Genomic DNA, 14558 nt, shown 5'->3' with positions numbered 1-14558 from the left:
AAAATTTAAACAATGATTTATAAATGACAACAGATCATGATGCACAGAACGATATAAATTTCGTAAATGAATCTGTCGTTAGGCTTAGCATTCCTGAATTTGTCCAGTTAGCATTCAAGTCAGGAAATTAAAAAAAAACTGAGAAAATCCAAGCAATTTTTCCAATATTTGGAAAAATCTAATCGATGAGAATAGTTCAAAATAAGATATTTCAATTCAACGTTACAATACCACTTTCACAACAACCACGTTCAAGTCATTTTTTTTGTAATAATTAGTTTATTTGACACGGCTCAAACCTTTCAGTATTACTTCCTTTCAAGTCGTAAAAAACTTCGCAAAAGTGATGAACTGTGAAATCTCTTTAAAAAATTTCGAGGAATGTGAATCAATCGGGGCCAGAAACGGATATGTTACCTCAATATTCTGGCAGCTGGCCCACACCAACTTTTTTTAAATCTCTACGTTGAAAAACTGGGCTAGTCTTGATAAGCCCATGCCATCTGAAATACTTTTTTCTAGATTGATTGGCTTTGATTGATTTTATCATTCCTTCATAAGTAACTTACTATATACATATTGGAGAAATTTTGGAAGTGTTCAGTTTAAAAAGTTTTCTTACATAATATGTTAGTTTAGATTTCATCAAAGGGATTTAATGTTCATAAAAAAAAGTAAGTTCAAACCACTCGCGGACATAATTCGTTTCTGAATCGGTCCCCCTGATGAAGGTTTGGTTGTCATTCATAAACCAATGATTCTTGTTCATATACAAATATTCTGAAACAACTTGAGGTGTTTATAATCATCACTTTGTTTATTTGAGTAAAAAGTTTAAAGTTTCAAAAATTAAAAAAAAAAATTTGTGGAAATTCTGGACTTCCGACTTTTTGAAATGAAAGCTTTTTTTTTGCTTCCTTTCCAACCGAATTTCATCAATGTTTTCAAAAGCCTTTTTGTTGTATGAGTGAAGCCCGGTGTTCCATCGTCGCATAGAACTTTACGCTCAGCTGACGTCATTCTGTCAGTGGCCTTATATTCAGAATAGCCAACGATTCTGTTAACTGTCAATTGAGCATTGTTGGTAAAGATCTATTGCACATTGCTGGTGGCCAAGAATCGGATCATTGAAACGGCAAACAATTGGTACGGCGGCCAAGTAATTGGAGCACCGTAGTGAGTACTTTGCATGCATTTTGCTCACAATAATGAAAGTTCTATAGAGAAAACATATTTTTGTTGAATTCTAAGCATGTTAGCAAGTAAATTCTTCGAAGGATGTTCTATGGTGCACTCAACAGGAAGGTTGGAATATTGAAAAAAAGGGTAGACCATGCCTTAGGTGCCAAGGTCGGGTACATTTACCCTATATGACTATATATCATGAATTCATGTCTATGCAGGTTAATCCTTCGTCGTTCTCTCCCGTTCGTGTTTTTCACTCTGACTACGACTCTTCCTCTGTCCAGTTTGATTTGTCCATGCAGCAGGAAATCCGTGGAATACCGGAACAACATCGTTGTCTTATTGTTCCTAGGCTTTTTGATGCAAAGTATGGACACGTCGATGCTGATAAAATGTACTTTACTGATGGATCCCTGATAGACGAAAGTACTGGGTTTGGAGTGTTCAACCAAAATTTTAGTGCCTCTTACAGTCTTCAATCTCCATGCTCAGTATACATCGCGGAATTGGCAGCTATTCATTGTGCACTTGATTGTATAGTGACACGTCCCGTTGAACACTACTATATTGTAACGGATAGTCTTAGCTCTATTGAGGCTATTCGTTCAATAAGGCCCGGAAAGCACTCTCCGTAACTTCTTGAGAAGATACGGGTAACGTTGAGTGCTTTATCTAGACGCTGTTCTGCAATCACATTTGTTTGGGTCCCCTCACATTGCTCGATACCGGGTAATGAGAGGGCAGACTCTCTTGCAAAGGTGGGTGCAGTTGAAGGCGACACTTATCAGCGTCAAATCGCCTACAACGAATTTTACTTTTTGGTCCGGAGAAACGCTATTGTCAACTGGCAGCGCAAATGGAACGAAGATGAGTTGGGTCGGTGGCTCCACTCGATTATCCCAAAGGTAAGCCTTAAACCCTGGTTCAATAGATTGAACCTGAGTCGGGATTTTATTAAAACATTTTCCCGTCTCATGTCCAATCATTGTTCCTTAGACGCGTTACTCTTTCGTGTAAATCTCGCTAGCAGCAATTTGTGTGGTTGTGGCCAGGGTTACCATGATGTCGAGCATCTTGTTTGGTCTTGTGAGGACCGCCTTATCGCCAGAGCGAACTTAATAGACTCCCTTCGGGCCCGAGGGAAACCACCTAACGTTCCAGTGAGGGATGTGTTGGCTGCGGTGGACCTAGATTACATGTTCGAATTATACCTTTTCTTTAAATCTATAGATCTTCGTGTATAAATTTGTTTTCCCTTTTTCTTTATTCTTTTTTTCTTCAACTATACAATGTATGAATTGTAAATACAAAAACAAGGGTTTGGCTCTTTAGGGGCCGTTCACTAATTACGTAAGCACGATTTTGGAAATTTTCAACCCTCCCTCCCCCCCTGGTAAGACAAAGTAAGATTTTTCAAAACCCCCCCTCCCCCCCTAGTAAGATCTTACGTTTTTAATTCTATAAGAAAATGACACGTGATCAGGTTAGCACAAGGTACCATGAAAAATGTTTTTGTTTTTGAACTAAAAATCATAAAAATCTAAACAATAATATTATTCTATGCTACTAGAATTTGTGCGAAAATTTTTAACGACAATCATGTTGTTAATTAACCTAAAAGCTGAGATTCACTTCTGCGATAAGGGATAAAGTTTTACGATTTTGTTTGGTAAATAGTTTTTAAAATTTAGAGTTGGTAATGGCTTGGTTGGTATCACTGAAAAAACTGTCTAGAAATTTATTATCTTAAAGCCTCCATATCGATTTTTAAAGACTTCTGAAGTCGAAATAAAATGTTTGCAAATCGTGGTGTCAGAACGCACCACCTTTTTGTTCCTATAAATTTTTCAATTAAAAAGATTGTTATGATGAAAAGCGAATAGCGACGATCTTTCTAAAGCGTATGTTTATCCTTTATTCCTTTATTGTTCTTTTTTTATACTGAATGCTCAGGCTCAATCAGTAAATCGATTGCGCATTGCATTAAATGCGTGCGTTAGATATGTCTATAGGCTTCCGAGAATTAGCCATGTTTCGCATATTCAGTCAAACTTAATTGGGTGTCGGTTCGAAGAATTGTATGCAATTCGTGCTTGTGAAATGATTCACAGAATTTATTCAACTGGAAATCCAGATTATTTGCGTTCACTTCTTGTATCGTTGAAAAACTTGCGAACCAGAAATTTTCTTATCCCACATCATAGCTCTGCTTATTAGAAAATGGAATAATCTCCCATACTTTATCAAATCTGCTCATACGAGATCTAGTTTTAAGAGGCGTTTGCTGACGAGGTTCACAACATAGGACAGGTTTTCTGAAAATATTGTTAAAACAAATATGAAAATCGTAAGGAACGAGTATAAGCTAACGAAATTCAAATTGTAACAATTCAAAAGATTTGTATCTTAAGTTACATGATTATTAATAAAACAAATACAAATACAAATACAAAAAATAATGTGATTCAGTGTTTCTGGTGACATGTTGGTTTGAATTGGTTCTCTATTAATTTTATAGAACCAGCAACTTTTTTTTTAATAATTAAAACAGATTTAAAGATTAACAACATAACATCAGAAATTACAAACAAATAGGTAGTGAGAAATAAAAATAAAACCTGAGTAATACGGTTTCGTATGGCTGTGACGAATTATCAATGTAACATTTCTTACGTAAGATTTTCGGAAACCCCCCCTACCCCCCTAGTAAGAGATCGTAAGCAAATGTGAAACCCCCCCACCCTCCCTATGTGCTTACGTAATTAGTGAACGGCCCCTTAAAACCTTCGATATGAGCCGTTTCAAATAAACAAAGTTATAAAAAAAAAAAAAAATTATAATTGGAATGACTAATGCCCGAATAATTCCTCGTGCATGTATATTTATAAACAAAGCTTTAAGTGGAATATTTATACCCAATCTGACGGCAAGAGACATCCCCTACGGATGATTTAAATATTTAATTTCATGCTGTGAATCACAAAATATTCCTCTTGTAATAGGCTGTGATGTTAATGCTCAACATTTTGTATGCGGTAGCTCAGACATCGATCTGAGAGGCATAAATTAAATGGAAATTTTTAAGCATAACTGATTTAAAAATTCTTAATGTAGTTCATAAACCAACTTTTGTTAGGTGTGACAGAAAAGAGGTCTTTAGAAACAATTTCATTCAGTAACCCAACATCAACTAATTTGGATTTTCGAAGCTAAATAAAGAAACGTCGATGCTGATAAAATGTACTTTACCGATTAATCATTTAAAGAGAAATCAACAGGATTTGCAGTGTTCAGCGGAATCTCATACGCCTCTTACAGTCTCCAGTCACCATGTTCTGTGTACATCGTAGATTCTCCTGACTATTTGGTTATTTTGACAGCTCAATCGCAGAAACTTAGCGTCGTCAGGAAAGTTGTATCACCAGATCACTGAATTCGTCCGAATTCGGTTGGATTTCTGGGCAGATTTCTAACAGACTCACGTGTTGAACGGACTGAATTCCAACCGATTTTGGTCCAATTTTCCGATCCGGGTCATTGCGCTCTGGATAGTATCGCCACACGACCTATTGAACACTACTATATTATAACTGATAGTTTCAGCTCTGTTGAAGCGATCCGCTTTATAAGACCACGAAATCTCACGCCGCATTTCCCTAAAAAGATACGAGATATATTGACCACTTTATCATATCGTTGGTTTTCCATCACCTTTGTCTGGGTCCCCTCACATTGCTCGATAGCAGCGCAGATGGGTGGGCCGAGGGTTTTATTCGTATATTTTCCCGTCTCATGTCCAATCATTATTCCTTGAGTGCGGTGCTCTATCGTATAAATATTGCTGGCAGCAATTTATGCGGTTGCGGCTTAGGCTACCATGACATCTAGCATATTGTTTGGTCGTGTAAGGACCACCTTGTCGCCAGAGCGAACTTCATAGATTCCCTTCGGGCCCGAGGAAAGCCACCCAACGTTCTTGTGAGGGATGTGTTAGCTGTGATGGACTTGGACTATATGTTTGAAATATACTTAGGCACTTACTTACTTACTTACTTAATGTTCCCACACCGATCCTTCGGTGCATAGGGCCGTGGTAAAAAACCTCAACTGTTGACGATCCGGAGCCAGCATCTTCACCTGGTCCCAGTCAAAACTCTCGTTGGCAGTTCGAATTTCGGCAGCTAGGCTTCGTCGCCACGAGTATCTGGGCCTGTCTCTCCTTCGATGTCCCTCTGGATTCCATTCAAGCGCCTCTCTGCAAATCTCGTTTTCATCTCTTCGCAGCGTGTTGCCTATCCATCTCCACTTGCGTTCCCGAATCTCAATTTCTAGCGCCCTTTGATGACACCGGCGATGTAGTTCCTCATTTGAGATCCAATTACCAGGTCACCAACAAGGATAATACTCCGCAGGCAGCGAAATCAACGAACACCAGCAGAACAGAGTCCTGGAATTCGTTGATTTGTTCCTACGAATAATAATACGAATAATAGCGTTGGGATGTGGTCCACACATGATCGTTCGGATCGAAATCCAGCTTGTTGCCGTCGGAGGGTAGCATCTATTTCCTCCTGGATCCCTTTCAGGATCACTTTACTGAGTACTTTGAGGGTTGTACAGATGATTGTATCCCATTTACCCGAAAACCATTGCCCAGAATGAATTTTTACCAGAATGACAAATACCCGAAATCAAACCCCAGAATGAACCATTTCCCAGAAAAAAAATCCCCAGAATGCACCATTTACCAGAAATTTTTTTCCCAGAATGGATCATTTCCCAGAATTTTTTTCCCCAGAATGGAACATTTACCAGAATGGCACAAATCCCAGATTTTTTCCCCTAGTATTTTTGTTTGTTTTTTTTTCTAATGAATTCTTGAATATTTCATATGATTCGAAATTAATTTTTTCAAAATGATTTTTTAAATGAAACTACGACTTTGAAATTTTTCAACTAAATTTATTTTAGAACCAATATTGTGCTTTGTTTATGGTTTGGGTACTTTAATTGATTCAATGCTTACCATGGTCCTTTAAAAAACCGTTTTGGTATCCGACTCCTCACGCTGCGCGTTCGAAGTTGAAAGACGTTTTGTCCTTCACGCTGTCGCGTGGCGGACGGGGCTAAGGGATCACCCCTAGCTTTCACGCAGACCTAGGAAGCCCCGGCAGACCTAGACCAATGCCTTAGGGCCGCCGCTTCCGACGGCGGGTCGGCGGCCTCCTCGGATTTGGGAGCTTCGGCGGCTTTGTGCCGCCTCAGCCCCTTCATCCTCGTTGGTTGCGGCCTTGCCGCAAAAGAATAAAGTTATGAAACCCCATTTTTATTTGTAACAAATCCTTTTTTTTAAATAATTTCTAGTAAGGATAAATGTTTTCAATTTTCTGGGAAATGGTCCTTCTGGCGAAAAAATTTCTGGTACATGGTTCATTCTGGTGAAAAATTTCTGGGAAATGGTACATTCTGGCGAAAAATTTTCTGGGGAATGGTTCGTCTGGGGAAAAAAATTCTGGGGAATGGTTCTTTCTGGCGATTGGAATTCTGGGGATTTTTCATTCTGGGCAATGGTTTTCGGGTAAATGGAGTACAACCGTACAGATCAACGTTATGCGTCGTCAGTTACCACACTCTGTCAAGTCTCCTTTCTTCGGGACCTTTACGAGGATACCCTGCATCCAGTAGGCCGGGAATGTTACAGTATCCCAGATGTCAGCGAAAAGACGGTGCAACATTTGTGCTGATAGGGCAGGGTCGGCTTTCAGCATTTCAGCAGAGATGCAATCGATCCCAGGTGCTTTGTTGGATTTCATGTTTTTGATTGCCGCTTCTTTTTCAGCCTGTTCTGCCTGTTTGATCGGCCAATTACTGACCTGCTCGGTCTTTGAACGGCATTCTTGCATTAGTTGTTGCACCACTGAGATGGCGAGAAATGTCATAAAGTAATCGGATATCTCCATTGGCGGCGGCGGCTGTTTCTCCCTCTTCGGCTAGGGAGTTTGCCCAGGGTCTCTTATCTCGTCTACTAGCTCGTTTAACTGCCTTTTCCAGTTCCGCATATCGTAAGCGGGCAGCTGCTTTGGCTGACTCGGTACATGCCTGCTCAGTTCCGACTTTTGCCTTTCTCCGATCATCGATCATCCTCCAGGTTTCATCCGACATCCATTCACTTGGTCTTCTACAAACTTTACCGAGAGTACCATTGCTCGTCGTGATAAATGCATTCTTGATTCTACACCACTGTTCTTCGACTGTTCCGTCTGTCGGTGATTCCGAGGCTCGGGATTCAAGCTGTTCAATGTATGCCCTTTTCATCTCTGGGTTCTCTAACAGGCGGACGTCGTTTTGACATCCGACTTTCTCCTCGCGCCGTTGGACACGCGCAACTCTCAGTCATATGTATCTCGCCAAGCACGAGGTGATGGTCAAATGCAATGTCTGCGCTTCGTTTGTTGCGGACATCAAGAAGGCCTCTTCTCCATTTTCGGCTGATGCAGATGTGGTCAATTTGATTTTCTGTTCGGCCATCTCAGGATACCCAAGTTACCTTATGTGCAGATCGATGGGGGAAGAGCGATCCACCAATCACCATGTTGCTGTTGCCACAAAATTCTACAAACAGCTCTCCGTTTTCGCTCATCTGTCCTAGACCATGGCGCCCAATGATGCGCTCAAGGTCCTGATTGTCGGAGCCAATGCTCTTTCTACTGCAAATCGGCAACGTCAGTTGGCGCATAACACTGGACCATTGTAAGGTTTCTAACCCGTGTTCTGAATCTGGCTACGATTATTCTTTCGTTTATCGGTTCCCATCTTATAAAGGGCCGCATGGGCCTACGGGCTTAACAGGAAACCAACTCCTTCCCGAGTAGCGCGTACCCCTCGAATGCCAGAGTAAAGCAGTACTTGCCCGGACTGTGTCTTGTGTTCTCCAGTGTTAGGCCAACGGACTTCGCTCAGTCCCAGAATTTCAAGCTTGAAGCAGGTAGCTTTTCTAACAAGTTGAGTCAGCTTGCCTCCCCAGCGAACATTTTTGTACGTATATTTCTCAACAAAGTTTGTTATACGTTTAATAACAAACATAAAATCATCTTATAAAACTCGAAAAAACAGCCTGTACCTACCAAATGGGAAGCAATATACATACTTTTTTTTTAACCTCTGGCTTAAGCAATGAGTGTTGAACAAATTGAACGATATTCAACACCTTATACAGTACATCCTGACAGTATGCGAGTGAGCGCAAGTTTTGCTCTCAATGTATGCAAACCGTTGCCAGCGATAATAGTTGCTGCTTCTCTCATTGGACAATTTATCCAAATCAATCCTCTGATTTTTAGAAATCTGGTTGCAATGCTTATCGCAGAGAGAAAAACATGGTTGTTTTCTCACTTGAATCCCACGCTGGAGAACAAATTTGCAAACATGGCGGACTTTTATCATATCTGAGTCGGTAGAATTTAAGTAACCATTTTTACGATCGTTTTCTTTTTTTGGTAGGAATTGCGATTCATATTAACATTATTAACGAGTTTAGCTATTATTTCTAATGCGATTTTATGTTTGCTGGGTTGATGGGTAAGGGTTAAAACGTTCCAAGTCCAATTCGTGTCCGTGTTTTCATGCTAAAAAACGTTGCCAAAGTTTCAGGTCAGGCATGGTTCAGATCCGAAAAACCCAATGCAAAAAAAAAGTTCCGATGACCCTGAAGAATCAATCTTTAATCTGAATACTTTTTTAAAAGAATCGTATTTTACAACTATTTTTGTTGTCATGCAAGCATGCTTTCAAGCTTTCAAGTAAGGTTAAGCGCTATGGCCTACCTGGTATTTTCCATATACATAGTATGAGCGACGCGTAGTCCATGGTTGCCCATGGGGGCAAAAAACGAACCCTTCAAAAGATAAGAAATCGTTGAAATGAGTGCGACTTATCGATTCCAAATTTTGGCAGCTTCCCTTTCTCAAGTAGGGGGTCTCGGGAAATGTAGACTGTTCCGATATTTATTAATACACTTGAAAATAAGGTTGTCAGATTCGGCCGGATATTTAAAAAAAAATTGAGAACAGTCCGGCTCGGATGACATTGAAAAAGGTTCCGAACCTTTTGCCCGGATTTTTTCACTTTATTTGTCAAATCAAACAAAAAAAAATTTGTTGTGTAGTTGAAAATTGCTAATATTACTTTGATTATGAGGTTTGCAAGCTTTTACAATAGTATGTGCTATGTACACAACTTATGCGGGAAAAGTGTGGGTTTCATACTTTTTTTTAAAAAGCAAATCCATTAGAGTGCCCCAAATGACCCGACTTTTGAAAAAAATATGCACTGCAGGTTAAAGTTGATCCTAGGCCTAGTACAAGATCTCATGCAAAATTGGGGCCAGATCGGTTCTCGGGAAGGGGTCGCTCAACGAGCCTGAAGCTTGTATGGGATTTTGAGACATGAAAAACCAGTTTTTCATCAATAACTTTGGTTCCCGTCGCACACAGGAGTATTTTACCCCAAATCCTGGCCAAAGCCTCGAAATAAAAAAAAATCTATTTATTTTTAAAGTTTTTCGGTTGTTTGATAGATGTTGTTTATTAGTATTGTCGATTTTAAACCATCATCGGTATAGTGATTTCGTAATGGCATAACTCGAAACATTGATGTATCAAAGTTATAAATTTTGTCTTCCAAAATTGGGTGTAAACACGTACAATTACAGGCTGCGTAACACGCAGAATAATTTGACTATTAACAAATTTTTTTCTACAAATCTTCAGTTTTAATATGACCAATAAGTTGTGGTGGAAATTGCGTTCATTTCTCGATAAACACAGTAGAGAAGCCAAACAAAATAGTGCAATGTTTTTTAAATAAACTTATATTGTTTTTTTTTTACAAATTAGTGTTGAAGTCTATCATCCGGACTCCGCCGGGAAAAATTTCACATATAACACGAATGCATCTAACTTCCTTAAACAATTACTTTGTGTTATACAAATGGTATTTTTCATCATTTCAGATAGTTAATCGGCTGGTTTGCTTCCAATTTGCTTACCTACCCCCCTGAAAACAAATATTTTTTAAGCGTGCAGCGAGTGACCCAAATAGACCAAAAGTAAGAATTACAATCTTTGTGGCATTCGCGACTTGTTAAAAAAATATTTTTAATCATTTTAAAGAGAAAAACATGTTTCGGCCACCTTTTTCCATAGAGTACTCCTATGTGTGTCGCTCGATATCTTTCAAAAATGGTTTTTCTTAAAGCCTAAACTATGACAAATATTTCATTCGAAGACTGCATATCGATAATAGTTAATATAAAAAAGTTTTTAGGCTTCAAAAATGGGCTTACTTTTTTTAAGGATGGTAGTCATCACAGTTAATGAGGCGTCAATATGTTCGACCGCCCCGACTCATTAACAGTGATGAATACCATCCTTAAAAAAGTAAACCCATTTTTAAAGCTTAATCACTTTTTTATCTTAACTCTTATCGATATGCAGTCTTCGGATGAAATGTTTGTCAAAATCGAGGCTTTAAGAAAAACCTTTTTTGAAAGAAATCCAAAGTATTTGATGATAAACTGATTTTTCATGTTTCTCCCGAACAAAATGTCTCAAAATCTCATACAAGCTTCAGGCTCGTTGAGCGACTCCTTCCCGTGATCCGATCTGGCCCAAATTTGGCATGAGATTTTGTACTAGCCCTAGGATCCATTTTAGCCTGCAACACATAACATTTCACAGGTTTTGAATTTCCCATACAAATTTGGGGCATCTTAAACTGTAATTTCTAAATGTTCTGCCTATAAGTCATGACCCGTTGAAAATTCAAACAATAAAAAAATAAGTGTGGTTCTTCGTCATTGAAACAGCTTTTTACACAACAGTTAGGTCCGTGGAACATTTTCTCATGCCATTTCAATCTCTCCTCCTGCAGGCGGATGTTTCCGGTGGTGAAGGTGACCGCTACAGGGCTGGACCCAACGGCCATGTACACGGTGCTGCTGGAATTTTCCCAAGTAGATTCGCATCGCTGGAAGTACGTCAACGGTGAATGGGTAAGCAAAAAAAAAAACCTTAGATAAATCTTGCCCATCGGTTTAGAGGCACAAATATGCTAGTTCAACTGTATCTTCCTAGCTGAATACGGAAAGAGAAGTTCCGCCTCAAATCGCGGAGACACGACACGACGACGGCTGGTGTTGACTTTAAGTGGAGACGCACAGCTTAAGCGGCGCGTATAGGACTTACATTTTTCCTCTCAAGCGATTCAGATGCACGTTTTTGCCATGACGTTATTGTGTTTCTCGGGCCTGTTTGGTGGCTTCGCTCATTTTGTTCCCTACAAACAAAAACCTTAAAGAAAACCTTTTGAAGGTATCGTATTTTCTCATCACCTCCGATCATCTTTGCCAAGATCGATGGCGTCGTCGTTTCGAAGGAGAACTAAACCCGACTTGTTTATTCCGTAACGTAACACAACTATTTGCAGAATGCTAATTAATGCACGCGGATAGCAGAAAAACAATTGCAAGCCCGAGGCGCTAATTAGAACGGCCAGAAGCTGAGGCCTCCATAGTTTCAGATCAGTCGGTCCATTTCTTGGAAAACGTTGGGAAGAATCTTCTAAAATGGCCGCCAAAGATTTAGTTCGTCTGCTTTTCCACGTGAGATAGCGTTCGATAATCTCAAAGTAAAATCATACTGCAAATGTAAAAGTGAACATTTCAGAGTTTTTCGATCTTTAAGATTTTTTTAAATTTTGTGAGCCACCATCTCACTATGGGACAGTTCCATACAATGAGGTGGCAAAAAGAATGATTATAACATCTTATAAAGTAGGATGCTTTGTGTTATTTCTGACCCTGCTTTTTATTTCTTTTGAAAGCCGTGTTTTGGACTAATTGATAATTTAATGATAAATATCATCAAGACATTTCATGAAACTCAAGAGAAAAATGTGTGAAATGATTGATCAATCATCAGAATTTTTTTCCTTCAAACCAACATAAACTTTGTTGAATTTATAACTATTAATGAATAAAAATTACCCATTTACAAGATATTTTCAGCTTTATTAGACAAAAAGTAAAAAAACGGTGCTTTGGGGTACCTTGATTCTTTTTAATTGTATTTTTAGGTCCTTCAACTAGATTGTAAATAGATAATGATAGTAAAAAGAGTACGGGACAATGCGTGGCTTTTTTGGAAAAGCTTTAAAGTTTTTGATTTTTGAAAAAAATGTTTATTTACTCATTTTTATCAAAGATCAATTTATTGTGTAAAAATTGTGAATGGTTCAAATGAAAACTTTCAATATAAACTTTAATTTGGTGAGTGGTGAGTTAAGAAAAAATGTTTTCCATAGAAATATATGTGATTTAATTTTTTTTCTTCATCATATATATTTTTCAATTTTTCAAAGTCTGATGTCTATGGTACGTTTAGTATCCAAGATTATGAGTTGATACACTGGGTATATATTAAGTTATTAACAAGTAAAAATAAAAATGCGATCCAATAAAGTTCATTTTTTGACTTTTTGCCGCCTCAAACCCCATAGTGCATCTACAAGATTATTGATAAGGGAATTAAAAATGAAAAATCATGAGAATAGTCAACAAATTGTTTTTATTTAATTCTAAACTAAACCAGTAAAATTTCCGGAATTTTAGGTTGTTTTTAATCCAAGATTCTTTTTATCAAGATTTCCATCACAAATAATCCGTGCGGAGGGGTTTTTAAGGGGTTTATCCCCACAGAGATTTTCCCAAGTAAAATTTTCAGAATTGATTTCATGAATGTACTTTAGTAACGTCGAATTAAAAAATTAAAAAATAAGTGTTAACAAACCTGTCAGGAAATTGGCCCGTCTCAGGTGGTGTTTGGTCCTATGTAACTCTATGCCTAAGACATTTCATTCTGCGATACTGTATTACGTTCACGAAATGAAATGAATTGAAATAATTGTTTATATTGTTACAATTTTTACGCTGATATGAAATATTCTTTAAGAAACCAATTTCACTTTTATTTTGTGTTTCTTATTCTGCTAAATGTTTCACTCCACATTTAAAAAGGGTTAAAAAATTACACAAGGGAACAATTAAAAAAAAATCTGCGATACAACGAATTTTAAAGCTTATTTTCATTTATTTTGGTGCTCTTAACCTTATAAAAATATGTAGAAATTCTGCACTTTTCCGATAAAACTTTCAAACATGACAAAAAAAATATCATATAGTTTTCTTTCAATTTTCCCATCGCATGTAATTTTGACTCCTGTGAAAAAAAGTTATAGAATTTTTAAATTTGTTTACTTTTCCCCATTCTGTCAGAAAATATATTTTTAACGAGTTTTTTAAGACGTTTCTACTAAATTGAATTGGAGATATTTTTGAAAGCATGTAAATTGTTTGGCAGACTTCAACAAATTTTTTAAATAGGCGAAAAGCTTTTTTCAACTTAAACTTGTAGGTTTTAGACAAAATTTGACAAAAGATTCGATTTCAGGAAGAGATTGGCTACCAAATCAATTAATAAAACATAGGTATCAAAATGCTGTCTCTTGAATAATCAATAAAATTTTAAGAACAAGACTTTAAAAACGTAGTAAGAATTTGATTAAAATTTTTTTTTTCAAAAATGTTCAGAATTATCAAATTTGTAGTATCCATAAAGTATGAAGAAATGAATAAATATTGAAAATGAGTAAGTCCAATTTGATAAGAAGCATTTTCATCACACGTCATCAATTGGTTTCTCACGGAACATATTGCAATTTTCACCCTGAAATATTTTTACTAAAAGAAGATAACTTTGACTGATAGGGCCAATAAATTGAATTAAAAATTTATATTATTGGTTTTTACAATAAATTTACCGAATTTTATAATCAAAATAATATAATATTTTGAAGCATTTTAATTCTGGTTGTCTTTGTTTTCCAATTCTGGAAATAAAAACTTCAAAAAGCCCATAAAACTAAATTTTTGATAAGTAGAAATAAGCTTCTTGCTTTTGTCCATTCCAGAGCTTGAAACTTGAAACTATTACTGCACTTGAACGTTTATAAAGGTTTCACTTATTTTTAGTATATTATTTGATCTCTCATAATTTTTTCATCAATCTTTGAAAAATCGAAAAATGATTCAAAGTAGCATGCTTAATTTTTAAGCCCAATTTTAACATAATTGGTGTATGCTTTGTACTATCAATATTTACCTCAAATCTTGGAATTCCTTTTCTTTTAATTATAATCAACATCGTATTTGAACATTCAAGAAATCACTCACTTCCTTTTGTCATTTTTGTCATTTTTGTCATTTTTGTCATTTTTGTCATTTTTGTCATTTTTGTCATTTTTGTCATTTTTGTCAT

The 14558-nt window shown here is 37.2% G+C and overlaps 1 protein-coding gene across 1 annotated transcript in view; it reads left to right on the top strand.

The window, feature by feature from the left end:
* The window catches only part of LOC129746510 (T-related protein), a 45889-nt gene that overhangs the window by 28722 nt on the left and 2609 nt on the right, over positions 1–14558 (top strand). The window contains exon 3 of the mRNA XM_055740186.1: positions 11116–11236. Within this exon, the coding sequence (XP_055596161.1) occupies positions 11116–11236 (121 nt within the window). The remainder of the gene's footprint in view (positions 1–11115; positions 11237–14558) is intronic.

This window comes from Uranotaenia lowii, chromosome 2 (assembly GCF_029784155.1).
Source record: "Uranotaenia lowii strain MFRU-FL chromosome 2, ASM2978415v1, whole genome shotgun sequence".
Classification (NCBI taxonomy): domain Eukaryota; kingdom Metazoa; phylum Arthropoda; class Insecta; order Diptera; family Culicidae; genus Uranotaenia; species Uranotaenia lowii.
Note: the sequence above shows the minus strand (reverse complement) of the source record. Positions and strands in the feature narration are given on the sequence as shown.